Source organism: Rana temporaria, chromosome 3, assembly GCF_905171775.1.
Source record: "Rana temporaria chromosome 3, aRanTem1.1, whole genome shotgun sequence".
Taxonomy (NCBI): domain Eukaryota; kingdom Metazoa; phylum Chordata; class Amphibia; order Anura; family Ranidae; genus Rana; species Rana temporaria.
Genome location: NC_053491.1, coordinates 184,574,618 through 184,591,898, shown reverse-complemented (window position 1 = coordinate 184,591,898; position 17,281 = coordinate 184,574,618). Strand labels below are relative to the sequence as shown.

At 41.8% G+C, this 17,281-nt stretch overlaps 1 protein-coding gene across 15 annotated transcripts in view; it reads left to right on the top strand.

The window, feature by feature from the left end:
- NAV3 (neuron navigator 3) overlaps window positions 1–17,281 on the top strand; it is a 789,636-nt gene that overhangs the window by 588,375 nt on the left and 183,980 nt on the right. For 11 of the 15 annotated variants that reach the window (XM_040343949.1, XM_040343943.1, XM_040343941.1 and 8 more), the window contains 2 exons: window positions 3,393–3,502; window positions 12,139–12,288. In XM_040343949.1, coding sequence (XP_040199883.1) covers window positions 3,393–3,502; window positions 12,139–12,288 — 260 coding nt within the window. The remainder of the gene's footprint in view (window positions 1–3,392; window positions 3,503–12,138; window positions 12,289–17,281) is intronic. The other 4 variants (XM_040343951.1, XM_040343950.1, XM_040343948.1 and 1 more) reach the window with 1 other exon arrangement.

The window sequence follows — 17,281 nt, the reverse complement described above, 5'->3', positions numbered from 1 at the left end:
TGCAATCTCTGGCAGTCTGTATTGTGAGAGTTGTCTTTGCTCTTCTGGTCACGTGATCGCGGTCTGGTGTTTTCCCCTTATTGGCGCACGAGTGTCCGTCCAGGGGTGGGAGCTCCAATCATAGCTCCCTCCTTGCGGTTATTGACCTGGCCTCACACTGTTGGGGTCGATCGCCGCACACCTGCGCACTGGTTCTCGGTACGCTCGTTGTGGATGGCAGGCCCCGCCAGCGTCGCGCCCACATGACGTCTGGCGTGGTTGGGGATCTCATATTTAAACAGCTTTCTCAGCTGTGGATGTGAGATGTGACACTCACTCTCCCTGGGGATACTTTGCGGTACGCTGTTTAAGGTAAGACCTCTGCTCATGCAGCCTTGCTTTACTAGCCACTTGTTAGACTATTTTTGTTAGTTATCCTAAAGGAATACTTTTTTGAGCGATTTCCTTAGCCTCGTTGTCTGCACTGCTCTCGTGTATATCACTGGACCGTTGCTTATACCTTCTCAGCTAACACACCCGATTTATGTTTGCCCCAGCTCTACTAGTCCTCAACAGGCTTCTGTGGTAAGGAGCTTCATTTCACATGACCCTTCGATTGTTTGACAATATGGGGTTTGGTTGCACCCTCCCTCTCTTTCTTAATTTCCATCCCCTTGCTTGCCCTTACCCCCACATTCACTCTTCCCCCTCACCTTCCTCTTCCCCGTCCCTCTTTCCCCCCTCCTCCCCTTTTCCCTTTAAACCACCCTCCCCCTTGTCTCTCTCCCCCCCTCCCCCTTGTCTCTCTTCCCCCCCTCCCCTTGCCTCCCCCCCTCCCCTTGCCTCCCCCCCTCCCCTTGCCTCCCCCTTCCCTTCTTTTCTCCTTCCCCCGTTCTTCTTTACTTTCTTCTCATTTATCTGTCTCCCCCCCCCCCCAATTTATTTGTCTCCTCCCCCTTGCCTTCCCTTCTTTTCCCTTCCCATTTTCCTTGCTTTTCCACCCCCTCTCCTTCCCTTCTGATTTGGTTGGTATTGTGAGACTAGGTTAGTAATGTAGCTGGGGGCCAAATTTTGGATGGCTTTGTAAGTTATTGTTAGCATTTTGAATTCAATTAGTTTGGTGAGCGGAAGCCAATGGAGAGATTGGCAGAGAGGGGTAGCAGACGCTGAGCAATTTGTAAGGTGGATAAGTCTGGCAGCAGCATTCTTGATGAACTGAATAGGAAATAGTCTATTTAAAGGTAAGCCAATGAGTAGGGAGTTGCAGTAGTTGAGGAAAGAGATAACCAGGGAGTGAATTAGGAGCTTTGTGGTTTCATTGTTAAGAAGTGGCGTATTTTGGAGATGTTGTAGAGGTTGAGGTGGCAAACTTTGGAAAGTGATTGGACATGAGGCCGAAAGGGGAGTTCAGAGTCCCTGGTGGGATAGCTCAGGCGGGTTCTGACTTATTTCCGAGCCACTCCTCCCTAATGTGCACTTTGCATCTGATGCACTTTTATCACTTAAGCCCCATACACACGAGAGGATTTATCCGCGGATACGGTCCAGCGGACCGTATCCGCGGATAAATCCTCTCGAGGATTTCAGCAGATTTCTATGCGATGGCGTGTACACACCATCGCATTGAAATCCGCGCCGAAATCCTCTGGCGATGACGTGTCGCGCCGTCGCCGCGATTATGACGCGGCAACCGGCGCGACGCTGTCATATAAGGAATTCCATGCATGCGTCAAATCATTACGACGCGTGCGGGGAATCCCTTTGGACGGATGGATCCGGTGAGTCTGTACAGACGAGCGGATCCATCCGTTGGGATGGACTTCAGCAGATGGATTTGTTGCGCATGTCAGCAAATATTCATCTGCTGGAAATCCATCCCAGGGGAGATTTATCCGCGGATAAATATCCGCCGGAGTGTACACACCATAGAATCTATCCGCTGAAACCCATTCGATGGGATTTATCTGCGGATAGATTCTATGGTGTGTACGGGGCCTTACAGTTGGTCCCAGCTATCTCCAAACTTAAGGTCACGTCCAAATCTCTGTCCCCTCCCCCCAGTGTTCAGGTGTGACAACGCTGCTCCTCCATAGATACAGTTTGGTAGGTTAGTGTAGTCCCCTAGGACAGGAATGTGTAGAGGTATGAAGTGTTAAGCCACACATCAAAGCAAACCCACTCGTAATGGTATGTGGCAACCTCAGCCTGGGCTCCCGGCTGTCCATGCGTTTTGCTCTACCCCTTGGAGCTTAATAATGTTTCCCATGATTGAACCCTGGGGGCATCTGGAGCGTGGTCTGGCAGGAGCCAATGCTGAGGTTGCCACATATCATCATTACGCATGGGTTTGCTTTGATGTGTGGCTTAAGGGATACTCATACTTCTACACATTGACTTTTGGAGCAGGGATGGGCTCCCTCCCCAGCCAGCACTCACAGCAGTGAACCAGGACTAGCACCTTTCCCTGCCTGAGTGGCTTACACACAAAGTTATTGTCCCTAGGACAGAAAGTATGTTGCTGGCAGGATCACCATGGGAGAATAAAGGAAAAAATGTTTGAAAAAGATGAATAATGCAGCCACCATCACATCTAAGGACTAGTAAGTCGCAATGAGTTACATTTTTGTTCTTCGGTTTAGATACACTAAATGTACTCAAAGTGTATCATTGACTTTGAGGTGACCCTGGCATGACAATAAAAAGTAATAATATATAACAGAAGAAAAAAAAACACAAAAATGTGCCTTTATGTATTTAATTATCAGGAAAACTTATTTGTACCTACAGGGACCCCAAATTGGGATGCATCGTGTACACAATCTTCAACTTAAACTCCACTATTTAGGTCCAGTATTTTATATGCAGTGCTCATTGTTCAGAAGCAGAAGATGTTTTCCTAAGAACTAAAGGTTTTATATTAGCCTTGTATTTTTATTGTCATGGTGGCTCGCATAAGGAACTAAGGGTTATCGGCAAAGAAGTCCCGGCTTCCCTGGATATATATTTTCTACATTAAAATATCAACTAAAATGGCTCAGCCTTATAAGCTTTCCTTGAGAGGAAATATTCTTTGATGGCAAATAGTCATCTGCATGGGCTGATAATAAACATCATAAGAGACATTAAATCAAGTTATAATTTTCAAGTGGTTTAGTGCTTTTGTGAGATAACAGTGTAATCTCCGGAGTGCTCTATCTCTTCTGACAACATGACTTCCCTTCTGCATTATTTATGAAAACATTGTTTCAGACTTGTGCTCTTGTTTTAATATAATGTAGCCACCAATAGATGGGTATTGCAAGTTAACTTGGTAGAAGACAATTTTAATATGTTCATTAATGTGCAGATTGATTTTGTGATGTTATCATATAAACATGTGATTAAAGAGAAAGATCAAATTATCTTTTTTTCAGAGCCCACTCAGAAAATGAGACCACTTTACCACCTGCTGATTCCTGCACTAGCCCAACGAAAAGTGAATCATACAGTAAGACAGCCAAACAGTGCCTGGAGGAGATTTCTGGTAAGTAGATCAACGAAAACGCATGAGACCTTTACTTTCACACAGTGTTAGGTTTGATGGACAGGGGCCATCCCATACAGGATACGTTCAAAATGCAGAGACTGTGTTTTCACTCTTCTGGGACCTTCAGCCACCATATACAGCTTTACGCAACCCCTTGCGAATAACTGCGTACAGTCGTATCTTCTAATTCATCTCAATGGGCAGCTGTACTTGGCAGCAGTGGGTCCTGGAAGAGTGACTATGCAGGCTCTGCAAGCTGTACTGCCCCAGTACTGCTGCATGCGTGGATCCCAAGGCCTGTTTCACATGGGCTTCAGCCTGTATAGGAGCCGAATTATGAGCCAAATTCTGTAAGACTTTAAAGCACCCTTCAGATCTTGTTTGGAAATGCTATTCAAAGATCCTAATATGGGTATTGATTGCCACTCTAAACAAGCTGATCGCAGACTTCAGGAGACTTTCAGCAAGCTTCAGGTAGTGCTGAAGCCTGCTAGCAGCTTATTTAAAGTGGAAATTAGCTCTCCCATTCGGATCTGTGTTCAACATTTACAAACTGGAACTGAAGGGCGCTTAAAAGGCTTCAACAAAGCTTGCTGAAAGCTCTGCAAATGCTTTGTAAAGGCTTACAGTTGACCCTGCTCCTTTACAAGCTGAAGCTCATGGGAAAGTGACCTGAAAGATAATCCTACAGGTAGAAGTGTGTGCAGCAGCCTCCCAAAAGCTTCCATCACAGCCAATTCTCATCCTGAGACATTTTCAGGTAGCATCAATGCTTGTAGCCAAGCCCTACACATTCCTATTTGCTCACTATTTATTAGGAATGTGCAGGAGGTAGGTAAGGACCTGTAAGTTTTGGAAATATTGAAGCTTTACCAGTAAGAACAGTCAGGGATTTGCACAATACAGGAGGGTTTTGGGAGGCTGCAAAGATAACACAATCCCTGGAATTCATAAAGACTTAAGATTTGGTAAAAGTGTCTCATGTGTTCTAAGAGTGGTGAAGAATGTGCTAATTTCATGTACCTGTCTGGAACTACTTGAATTTGGCTCTTGCTGCTCCACTTTTGGAACACACGAGAGACAATTTCACAAAGTTTTTCTCGCTGTAGGCTAAAAGAACACTGGTCTTGGCTCCACTTTTACATTTGGCGCATTCAATGCAATACAATGTAAAAGTGGTGCATTTTAGAACTTCCTGAATTTGGTTCACGAGTCGCTGTCAGAACAGAAAGCGCCACAAATGCTTCATGAATTTTTCACAGTGCCTTAATAAGAGGGATAAAACACCTGAAAAGTGGCACAGCAGCTTCATTTAATTCCCCCAATAACGTTTAACACAAATATATGGTACAAAAGGCACAGAATAGGTATATGAAATGTTGGGGTAACATATGCTTGAAATCAGCTGCTGAAAGTGCTTAAAAACAGAGGGTTTCATGTAACTTTAAAGCAGACCTTCATTCAAATTTTAGACTAGCCGCCACTTCCTATGTAGCTCCATGTCTCCAACGGTCCAATGTCTATGCAGTTTGCCTGAGAAAAAGATGTTGGAAATACAAAGTTATGTATATCTAGAGAAGGCAGACACAGTTAGGGATGAATAACAGTAGAGAACAAGCCGCATTGGAGTACAGCACATCCAGATTTGTGTTTATTGGCCTTCGAAAACATTTTTTTAAATTATTGCTTGCTATGCTGTTCAAGACTGTCAACCTTTGTATCTAAAGCCAGAATATAGATCCAAGTGTCACCTTCATTGATTAAGAGAATTATCACATTTAAAACCCGCATACTTATATAAAATATCAATAACATTCCAGTGAATTCCTCTTATAATTCATTAATCTTTTTTACCACAAAACATACTAAAGATTTATTTGTGGCAACGGCACACAAAGTTATTCTCCACTTGGTTGCTAACTTTTGCATGAGTGGAAATATTATGCCAATTTCCAATCTTTTACTATTTATTTATTATATTGGGCCAAAATGCTAATCAGACTTCCAAGCCCGACTCAGGAACATGTGCTTTCTTGAACTTCCAGCAAAACAGAAACAGATGGCAGACATACAGTATCTGAAATGTAGCCCAGTTACCTCAAAAATAGTACTGGATGTTTCAAAACCAGCTCTGACTTTGCACATTACTCATACCATACTGGGAAAATTGAGCCTATACTATTCATCTGCCTTCCAAAAAGGATTTACATTCATGAAATGAATATACAGCCTCACATAAAGCTTTACAGATATTGCCTGTATTATTCTACATATGCATCTTGAAGTCCTGCGCCATGTCCGCAGCCTCTGACCATCTCCTCCTAAACCATGTCTGTAGACTCTGACCATCTCCTTCTGCACCATGTCTGCAGCCTCTGACATCTCCTCCTGTACCATGTCTGTAGCCTCTGACCATCTCCTCCTGCACCATGTCTGTAGCCTCTGACTATCTCCACAGCCTCTGACTATCTCCTCCTGCACCTTGTCTGCAGCCTCTAACTTTCTCTGCACCATGTCTGTAGCCTCTGACCATCTCCTCCTGCACCATGTCTGTAGCCTCTATCTCCTCCTGCACCATGTCCGCAGCCTCTGACTGTCTCCTCCTACACCATGTCCGCAGCCTCTCCTCCTGCTTAATTATATATATATAATTAATCTCAATTATAACAAACCACTCGGCAAACTCTGCACTCAGATATGTAATAATATTGTGTGTGTGTGTGTGTGTGTATATATATATATATATATATACATACACACAGGTATTATATACATGCTTATGCCCGCCCAAGCGTATGACTTTCTTTGCTTCGCTGCTTTGGGCTCCGGCCCCACATTTGTAGACCTAGCAATGCCCCTGGAGGTCACCATGGGCTGTGCTCTGCCTTAGGCCTCGTACACACGACCAAGAAACTCGACGGGCAAAACACATCGTTTTGCTCGTCGAGTTCCTTGTGAAGCCGTCGGGAAACTCGACAAGCCAATTTTCTCCATTCCCGTCAAGGAAATAAAGAACATGCTCTCTTTTTGGCTCGTCGAGTTTCTCGACAGTTTCCTCGACGTAAATGTACACACGACCGGTTTCCTCGGCAAAAAAATATCTCCCAGCAAGTTTCTTGCTGGTTTTTGCCGAGAAACTCGGTCGTGTGTATGAGGCCTTACACTTTACATCTTATCTGGACTTCAGATTTTTATATTTACTGATAGTGCTGCACAGATTAAAGGTTTGCTGATTTTATTTTGTGGTTAGGTTTGTGATGTCATTGCCCTGCATCTTCTCCTCATACACTCAGAAAATGCTTTGCATTCATTGAGAAATTAAAAGTGTTTTCTAAACGGTTCCCCGTGCCCAGCGAGCAACAACATATATTCAAAGGGCAGATGCTTAGCATGGAACCCAGAGACTAGTGGAGATCTTTGTAATATGGGTGCTTATTACAGTGATTTTCAGCTTTCATAGTGATCCCACAGGTATTGCACATACTGTACATACTTATATTATTCTAAGCTGGACCAATGTAAAAACCGAAATACCTAAACTTCAGCTTTGAAAAAAACGATATGGCAGATAATGGACTTTGGAGGCATATATATATTAAAAATTGAATTAAATATTTATTGGAGAAAAGACATAAAAATCATTAAAAAGCATAAATAAATAACAAGAAAAGGCTATTCCTAAGAATGCCTAAGAACACTGGAAAAATGGCATAACACAACACCTATAACCTAGGGATACAGTAAATAAATAAATAAGAGTGGAGAATTGGCAACCACTTCCTACTAATAATTGTAAAACGGCCCTTATGGTTTGCAGAAGGTGATGTGTCATGCGAAGCTCAGCCCGACATGTTGCGCGTTGCGAGATAAACGCTTCTTCAGGAGCTTTAAGCGGTTCTACAAAGTAATAATAACAACACAGGTTTTACAAATAAAAACACACCAAAAATAAACTTTGTGCTTAAAAACCGTGCCAGTAAATAAAAAAAAAATACTAATTTCTTCATAAATGTTGGCCAAAATATTCTGCTACATTTTTTGGATAAAAATCCCAATACGTGTATATTAATTGGTTTGCATAAAAGTTATAGTGCCTATAAACTATGGTATATATACTTGAATTTTGTTTTTAATATATATATACTATTAATGGTGAGAATCAATGAACAGGACTGCAATATTGCGGTGCACAATCTGACACTACTGTAACTGACACTGGGGGAAACTGACTAACTGCCACTAACATCACCAGTGCCATTATTACTGGGATCTGTGCTAATAATATACATTGTCACTATACTAATGACACTGGCTGGGAAGGGGTTAACATGTAGGGAGATCAAGGGGTTATATATGTGCCGAACAATGTGTAATGTGTGTAAAGTGTGCTGATTTTAAGTAATGATCTCTGTTTCTCATCCATTGAATACCGAGCTCGATGTTAAATTTCAATATGGAGCTCTCGGCTGTGAATGTACACATCTGATCAGCACATCCCAGGCCGTGACTTGCTGACAGGCTCCTACTGTAATTTTACATAGCGGGAGCGTGTCAGCAAGCCATGGCTGGCATGTGCTGGTCGGCTGCAACATACCAGTACGTCGCTTTGCCTACATCGGCCGCCTGTCCGCAGTACATTGGGGACAAGTGGTCGTCAAGTGGTTAAAACATTTACTTACAATTAATGTTTTTCCACTTCCTGCTGCCCCTCTCTTTCCCAATCTGAGCAGTGCTGTACTGGCAAATCTGGAACAGTGATATCAAGACATATTCAGGTTACATTCAGCATTTGCCTACCGAATATAAAAATAAATAAAAATCTAGTTAATCTTTAATGAATCCATAGCTGGATGAAATAGTGCCTTTTTATTCCTGGAGTTTACAGTAGCTTTAAAGTGAGTAATCAGCATGCATATGAGAACTCTTCTGTAGAATACCTTTATTAGGTTTTTAGTAATTACCCCTCTAAATATTATTATGAAGGCTGATGCTACGTGACACAAAAGAGTTCTATTCTGTGAAATTGTTCTTGTGCTGTGCAATCCAGGGCTGTACTGAGCTCCAAGTTGATGATGTAATTGTTGTGCCTGGGGCAGTGACACTACACTGAACCTCTCCGCCTCTGCACAACATTTATTTTTGGACTTTGCAGATGCTGTAAGGAGCATAAATTTTACAGGGATTATGAAACCATGTTTTTAATACAACTAGGGCAATGTTGTGCTTTCTGTCTGATTTCTTCCTTAAACCAAACTAGGAAATATCCCATTTTCGAATAAATATATACAGTACACACACATGCATAGGTAAAGAGGAAAGTTGTTTCATAATTAAGATAAGAAATTTCAAGGAAAGCTTCCAGCGTGCTGAAAAGTATTTGGCACTGTTTGCCTGATATATAAAACATAAATGTCTTTAATAATTAAAATGGGGAAGAACATAGAAAAAAAAAGATTTAGCCGGCAATCTGCAGTCAGATATCATTATTCTAATGCTGTGTAGTAATGCAATTCAGTCTAAGATTGCTCTGGATTACTGCACAGGTTTGCACTGTTGTCTTGAATTAAATTTTGTGTAATGCCATACCTCCCAACTGTCCCTGAATTGGCGCAATGTCCCTCTGTCCCTCATTCCTCCTCATTTGTCCCTCATTTTGGTCTGATCTTTATAGTTGTATATAAAATGCACTTTTTATCACTCAAAAAGTGTTTCCCAGTGCTAAACTTTTCATCTGATTTCTAAATTGCTGCATTTGTAAATTCCAAAAGCCAATATAAAGGAATAGTAGTGATAAAAAAAAACACTTGTGGGTTTAACCAATCTTGTTTTTTGTACAATTCCCCTTTAAGGGGCGTGGCAAGGGGTATGTCCTATGCCTGCATACTTTTGCTGATAGGTGTCCCTCATTCCCATCTCAAAAAGTTGGGAGGTATGGTAATGCATATGAATTGACAGGGATAAATCTGTGTTTTTATGTAGCCAGGGGATGGCATAATGGGCAAGTTTGTCAATATTTCATATAACAGGTGGAAAATCTTACTGTGTATGTCAAAATTAGATGATCAGATGAAAACTTTATGTGTCAAAAGTTTTTTTTTTAATTTTGTGAAATAAATACATTTATGTTGATCATGAATTTAAAAGAGCCATTTACACTGACCAATAATGTAACAATGTGGGCTATGGCGCCACTTTGCACCAAAAGTCAATGACTAATACAGTAGGGTAAATAATTATTTGATCCCCTACATATTTTGTAAGTTTGCCCACTTACAAAGAAATAAAAGGTCTATCATTTTTTTTTATATCATAGGTATATTTTAAATGATAGAGACAGAATATCAACCAAAATCCAGAAAAAAACAATTATACAAATGTTATAAATTGATTTGTAGTTCAGTGAGTAAAAAAAGCATTTGAACCCCTGCCAACCAATAATAATTCTGGCTCCCGAAGACTAACTGCAGTATGTGCTCATGTAGTACACAGATTAGTCCTGTCAATTTAAAATGGTGCTTCCAACAACAACAACTTGTTATGTGTATAAAAGACACCTGTCCACAGAATCTTTCTTCCATTCAAACCTCACCATCATGGGCAAGATCAAAGAGCTGTCGAAGGACATCAGGGACAGGATTGTAGCCCTGCACAAGGCTGGAATGGGTTACAAGACCATCAGCAAGAAGCTTGGTGAAAGGGAAACAAATGTTGGACCAATTATCCACAAATTGAAGAAATACTAAATAACCATCATTTGCCTTTGGTCTAAAGCTCCATGCAAGATTTTGCATCATGGGGTAAGGATGAGTATGAGAAGAGTGAGGAATCAGCCCAGAACAACATGGGAGGAGCTTGTGAATGATCTCAAGGCATTGAGACCACAGTCAAACCATTGGTAACACAATACGCCGCAATGGATTGAAATCCTGCAGCGCTTGCAAGGTCCCCCTCCTTAAGAAGGCACGTGTACAGGCCCATCTGAGGTTTACCAATGAACATCTAAATGATTCAGAGAAGGATTGGAAGAAAGTGCTGTGGTCAGGTGAGATCAAAATTGAGCTTGACTGACGGTGTTTGGAGGAAGGAAAATGCTGACTATGAACCTAAAAACACCATCCCTACAGTCAAGCACAGAGGTGGAAACATTATGCTTTGGGGCTATTTCTCTGCTAAAGGTACAGGCCAACTTTGCTGCCAATGGACGGGGCCATGTATTGTAAAATCTTGGATGAAAACCTTCTTTCCTCAGAACACTGACCCAAAACATACCTCCAGGGCAACAAAGCAGTGGCTCAAGAAGAAGCAAATCATGGAGAGGCTTAGCCAGTCTCCAGACCATAACTCTATAGACAATTTATGGAGGGAGCTGAAACTTCCAGTTGCCAAGCTACAGCCAAGAAATCTTAAGGATTTAGAAAAGATCTGTAAAGAAGAGTGCACCAAAATCCCTCCTAAGATGTGTGCAAACCTGGTAACCAACTACGAGAAACTTCTTACCTTTGTGCTTGTCAACAAGGGTTTCTCCACCAAGTACTATGTCATGTTTTGCTTGGGGATCAAATTCCTTATTTTACTCACCAAACTTTAACTCAATTTATAACATTTGTATCGTGTGTTTTTTTCTGGATTTTTGGTTGATATTATGTCTCTGTCATTTTAAAATTCACCTATGATAAAAATTGCTTTCCTCATTGTAACAAGCCTCAGCCTGAACCTCATCACTGATCCACTTATATACAGAATTCCAGCCCTGAAAAAGGGAAAGACATTTCCCACATGTTGGCTTTACCTGTTACTTTGAAAAAAACTTCTCAAATAGACCCTCGAGTAAGACGATCTTTTGTACTGATCACTTCTCTATACTCATTCAAGTTTTTTTTCCACCAATGTAATGGAGATATTTAAACTGACCAGCAATTTACCAGGGGAGTTTACAGTGACCCCTTCCTAACTTTTCTGATTCTGCACCCAAGCCCCACCCTCTCTGTTCACCTTTTGTCCCAAATACAGCTCTGCTTACCTCTGAACCCTAGCCCCCCCCTCTTTGCTTACCTCTGCACCCCCACCTACTCACTTTTGCAACCCCAGACCCCAACTCCTGCTTACTTACCCCTGCAGACTCTGCTCAACTTTGCACCCCAACCCTTCCTCCTCCCCCCATGTCTTTCTGTCATCTTTGCACCTCATCTCCCCTCTGCTCAACTCTTTGCATCCCAACCTTTTCTCTGCTCTCCTGTGCTGCTAGACCCTTAAAGAGTGGTACTTAGAGTAAAGCACCCACATCTTGTCCCCAGATATGGCACAACCCACATCTGATAACACAGTAGCTTATCATTTACTGTTGTAACTTGTAAACAGAGCATGCAGAGGGGTTTCACTATTTGCTATCTTTCTGAAATGGCATGATCCAATGAAAATCATCATTGACATCAATTGGACTGCCTGTACAGGGATGCATAGAATACTTTTCACATGCCTATGTTTAAGTAAGCCTATTTAAATGAAGCCAATTAATGAATGAACGAATAATGTCACAATAGTGGATGGAGCTTAAATAGTAAAACCCTGCTGTTGTACTGTTCAAACTCCGCCCACCATTTTGACATTGTTCATTATTTACTCATTACTTGTAGAGAGCAGGAGTTCACTGCCCATGCCTGGAATCCAAAGGCAGGACTTTACTGAAAATGTTGGGAGATATGCTGTGATTCCAGGACACAGTCATCACAGGAAAACTACCTGCAAAAACGCGAATGTCCGAACAAATCCAGGACAGTTGGCAAGTAAGCATTAACATGCTAAAGCTTATTTTAGTGATTGTGTTTTACATGTACTTTTTGTATAACTACATCATAAAAGTCGGTGTTGACAATAATGGTATGCTGCAATAGGTTAAAGTGGTTCTAAAGGAAATTCTATGCATTAAGATAAAAAAAAAAAAAACTTCTGTGTGCAGTAGCCCCTCTCAGCCTCCCTAGAACCTGGGACCCATCTTGATCCAGTGATGTTGCACGAGAGAATCGGCTGTCAGGGACTCTCCCTCCTGATTGGCTGAAACACAAAATAGGTTCCATTTGCTCCTGCTGCTGTCAATCAAAGTCAGTGAGCCAATGAGTAGAGAGAGAGGGTGGGGCCGATCCACGGCTCCATGTCTGAATGGACACACAGAACAGCGGCTTGTTTTGCATGCCCCCTTAGCAAGCTGCTTGGCAGGAGGGAGGGGCCAGGAACACCAGTGAGGGACCCAAGAAGAGGAGGATCTGGGCTGCTCTGTGCAGAACCATTACACAGAGCAGGTAAGTATAACATGTTTGCTATTTTTTAAATAAAAAAAACGAGACTTTAGTATCACTTTAGCCGTCAAGTTTTGTTTTACTGCTAATTCTTTTGATGCATGAAAACTTTGGCAGTATGTAACTGTCAGATCTTATTGACACCATTGTGTTTTTTTTTTAACTATGTGTGTATATGTATATGAGTGAATAGGTACTGCTGTATCGCAGAATTCATAAAGCCTGCCTTCTGAACTACAGAGGTGCTAGTGGACGGAGTTAGTACAGGAGTCACAGAAGAGGAGTTTCAGGAGGCATTGTCAGATTAGGAGTCACAGCTTGCACCCAGAAAGATACCATGGGATATGTAGTCCATAGATATTGAAAGTAAACGGCATTGGTGAAGCTTAAAAGCATACAGGGAATCCAAACATTTATGCAAAGATATGACCAGCAGACATCACAACATGAAAGGATTTTTTTTCAAGTAAGCTTCTATTGGATTGTGCAAAAAAAAAAAAAACCTGTTGTGTATTGTTATTACAATGGTGATGTTTTAAAATAAAAGTATATGCTGTGAGCATAGATTTATTCTAAGTAAAGAAACCTAATTGGCCATGCATTAAAGTGATTGTAAAGCTTTTTTTTTTTTTTTTTAATAACAAACATATGATACTTGCCTCCACTGTGCAGTTCATTTTGCACAGAGTGACCCCGATCCGCGACTTCTGGGGTCCCTCGGCGGCTCTCACGGCTCCTCCCCACATCAGATAACCCCCCCTAAGAGAAGCGCTCTCCCGGGGGGGTTACCTTGCGGGCGCACTCCAGAGTCATTCATTCTGCGTCCATAGCCGCCAAATTTATGACACGGCCCCACTCCCCGGCGCCCACGGCATTGGATTTGATTGACAGCAGTGGGAGCCAATGGCTGTGCTGCTATTAATCTATCCAATCAAGAGCCGGGACCCCGTGGAGAGAGGGACAGCGCGTCACCGATGAGTGAATTCCACGGATCAGGTAAGTAAACTGGTAGGGGTGGGGCTGGGGGGCCGTTGACTGACAGAAGTTCTTTCACCTTAATGCATAGGATGCATAGGATGCATAGGATGCATTAAGGTGAACAAACACAAGGGTTTACAACCCCTTTAAGCACAGTGCAGCTCACAGCAGCCTCTGGAGAGAAACAATATGTGTTGGTATGTTGGCTCTAATCACACAGACAAGAATCGCAACAAATTTCAAATACAGATTTATACGAGGTATAAAACTGACATATTTGAATTAGTTAAAAAATAAATAAAAATTAAACATTTAAATAATATTTAAACACATTAGTAGCACTGGTGATTTTTTCCTTTCATTGTCGGGTGCAAAAAATAGAATTGAACTTTAAAAAATTTGAATATACAGATATTTTAGTAAGCAAACAAGGTTATACAAAACTAAAAACAACTGTTCCTGTAGCATACATATGCTTTTATGATATTGCTGTGTGATTACCTACATTTTATTCACTGAACGAAAGCTGTATTTCACATGCATAGCTTTGACAGATTCACTGAACTTTCACCTGCCATCAGACGACCTGTCGCATTGGGCTGTGGACATCAGCTCAGTGTAATCAGGAGGCTGTCCGCTGCCATGGCAGCTAGCAGCGTGTACTGCAGTGCATGGGAAGAGTCAGATCTCGGGATGCAGGTTGAATACTAAAATGTAAGCAGGCGACTTGTTCAGAGCTGAGCTTTACTTGTACAGAGCTCTGACGTTGCTGTACTTGCAGCACTGACAGATAAAGTGCTGAAGATCTCTGTTTGGAGGAGTCGCTGGCAGAAAGAAGAGACTGCTTTAGGTGAATGAGACAGTTTTTTCCTTTAAATTGGGATTCTTGGAAAATGATGATCATCCCCTTGGATTCCTTTGACTGTGAGATGGGAAAAAACAAATGGATTTTATTCTGGGGTTGGACTCCTCTATTGAAGCAGCATGCTTTACATTTATCTCTAAAGGATTTGTAACAGCATTAGGATTACCTCTGCAGTTATGGTGCAGTGATGGGTACTGCAAAATAAAGCACAAATGTATAGCGTGGAGCCTTGATTTGTTCTCTCACATGATTAAGCCTAAGAAACGATATAACATCGTGAAAGATGCAACGCCCGACTGAATTACCACTTGTCAAGAAGAAGGATGTGATAAGGGATGCTTGTCTCAAGAAACAAAAGTCTATGACCAATCTGTCATTTATCAGTGGAAGCAGAGAAAATGGCATGCTTTTCTCTTATCAAGCAAGCTGGCATGAAGAGACCTCCAGCTCACAAGTCTACCACAAGGAAAAGAAAGTTAAGGCTTCTACTTGCCTATCGAGGATTTTCTCTCAGTCTGTGCACTCTCTACTTCCTGATTCATCTTGGGAGAGTGAAAATGTGACCCCCAACTGCAACGTGTCACCACACAGGCGATCGTCCTATCACTTTACAGGAAGTCAGGATTTACTGACATTTTCAGTGGCAGGTTGCCCACAACTAGTGGATGACCAACCCAGCAGTAACTTGGGGGATTTTCGTAAAAGTTGGTCAGAAGAAGATGAGGAAAATTGCCAGAGAGAAGGAACTGCTCATTTGGATGAGGAAGTTATTGTGACCATGTTAGCTGATCTAGAGCAGGCATTGTATTGTGAGATTCTTGGTGAGTTACCATTACAGGGGTGCCATATTGGAAATTGTGGACTTGAGGCTAGAGCAATGTGGAGCAAACTAATGTAAATCTTGGTTATTGCTATGGGCAGATGCTCTCTTTGTCCTTACCACTTTTTTTTTTAAATCAGCCTTACATTTCCTTGCTAGCAGCCATTAGGATAAAATAAAAAATCACAAACTTTTTTTAAAACAAATTCAGTAGCTTTAGGTTTGTCAGCGTGATGCCATTTAGACTTTTTCAGATTACTCCATATTTGTAATGTTATGTTCATTTTTAACTGCACTTGTTCTAGCTTAGACAGTATAAAAGTCTTTATTTGGCTTCTTTTGACTGAAGTGTGGTTTGCTATTGCAAAAAGAACAATGGGCCAGATTCACAAAAGGGATACGACGGCGTTTCTCCTGATACGCCGTCGTATCCCTGTTTCTATCTATGCGACTGATTCATAGAATCAGTTACGCATAGATATCCCTAAGATCCGACAGGTGTAGTAGTTTTACACTGTCGGATCTTAGGATGCAGTACCGCGGCCGCCGCTGGGGTAGTTCGCGTCGTAAACCAGCGTCGGGTATGCAAATTAGGAGTTACGGCCGATCCACAACGGTTTTTCGCGTTCGCTACGTCGCCGCTAGTCTAGTTTCCCATCGCAAAGTTACACTTTTTGGTGCCTTAACTTTAGTCAGCAAGTGTATTGCTGTCTAAAGTATGGCCATCGTTCCCGCGTCGAAATTCAAAATTTAACGTCGTTTGCGTGGGCACACGCCCATTTGAATTGGCCCGCCTTGCGCCGGAGGCCGCAGGCGTAATTTTCATCGCAAGTGCTTGGTGAATCAGGTACTTGCGATGAAAAATTGCGGCGGTGTACCTTATCTAGGATAAGTTACGCCGCCGCGATTCTACGTGAATCTGGCTCTATGGGCTCAATTTACGAAAAGGATGTTACATGTGATACTTGGGTCATGTGACACATTTAACCCAAATATCTCATGTGATGTGAAAAATGTCAATTCACTACAGGTTTATGCAGTATTCACTGAAAAAAATTAAGAAATGCTCAGCGAATACCGCATAAACCTGTCTTGTGTAAAAAAAACTATTCGCAAAAAAAGAAGTAAACAAAAGCATTTGTTAAAAAGGGGTGGTATAGCCATGCGCTATTTAACAAAGACTAGCTGATTGTTAAGGAGCCGACACCCGCCGAGTCCTTAACAGCCTGTAAATAGCTGGTTGTTAATGAGCCAGCACCTACTGCTTCCTTGACAACCAGTGACTCATCTGCTGTTAGCAGAGATTCCCAGCTGACACCAGAATGTAAACACAACCGACAAAAATGAGAAAAAAACTTGACATGCGTGACCTCCAAATCCTTTTAGGTCTAGTATGGATTTTGGGGGGGGGGGGGATTTTGAAAAATGTCAGGTTCCCCCCAAAATCCTGGGGGCGAATTGCACGCATTTTAAGAAAAAAAATACTGTTGTCTTTTTTTTGTTTACATTCTGCTGTCAGCGGTGAATCCCTGCTGACAGCACAGATGTGGTATGGTTTTTAGGATGCTGACACGTACCACTGCTAAATCACAGCTTTTCTGTGGTAAAATAACGTGCATAAACGCCCATTAAATACTGCAACATAAAAAAAAAAAAAAATAACTCTTGCGATATGTAATGTGCGTTTTTTTTTTAAATTACATGTGCAGGAGTTATTTTAACTAAACAAATATATATGTTTTTCTGATAATTGGACTTTACATATACATGGAGAGACCACAAATTGGCCTATATTTTTGTATCAACAACTTTAGTTGATA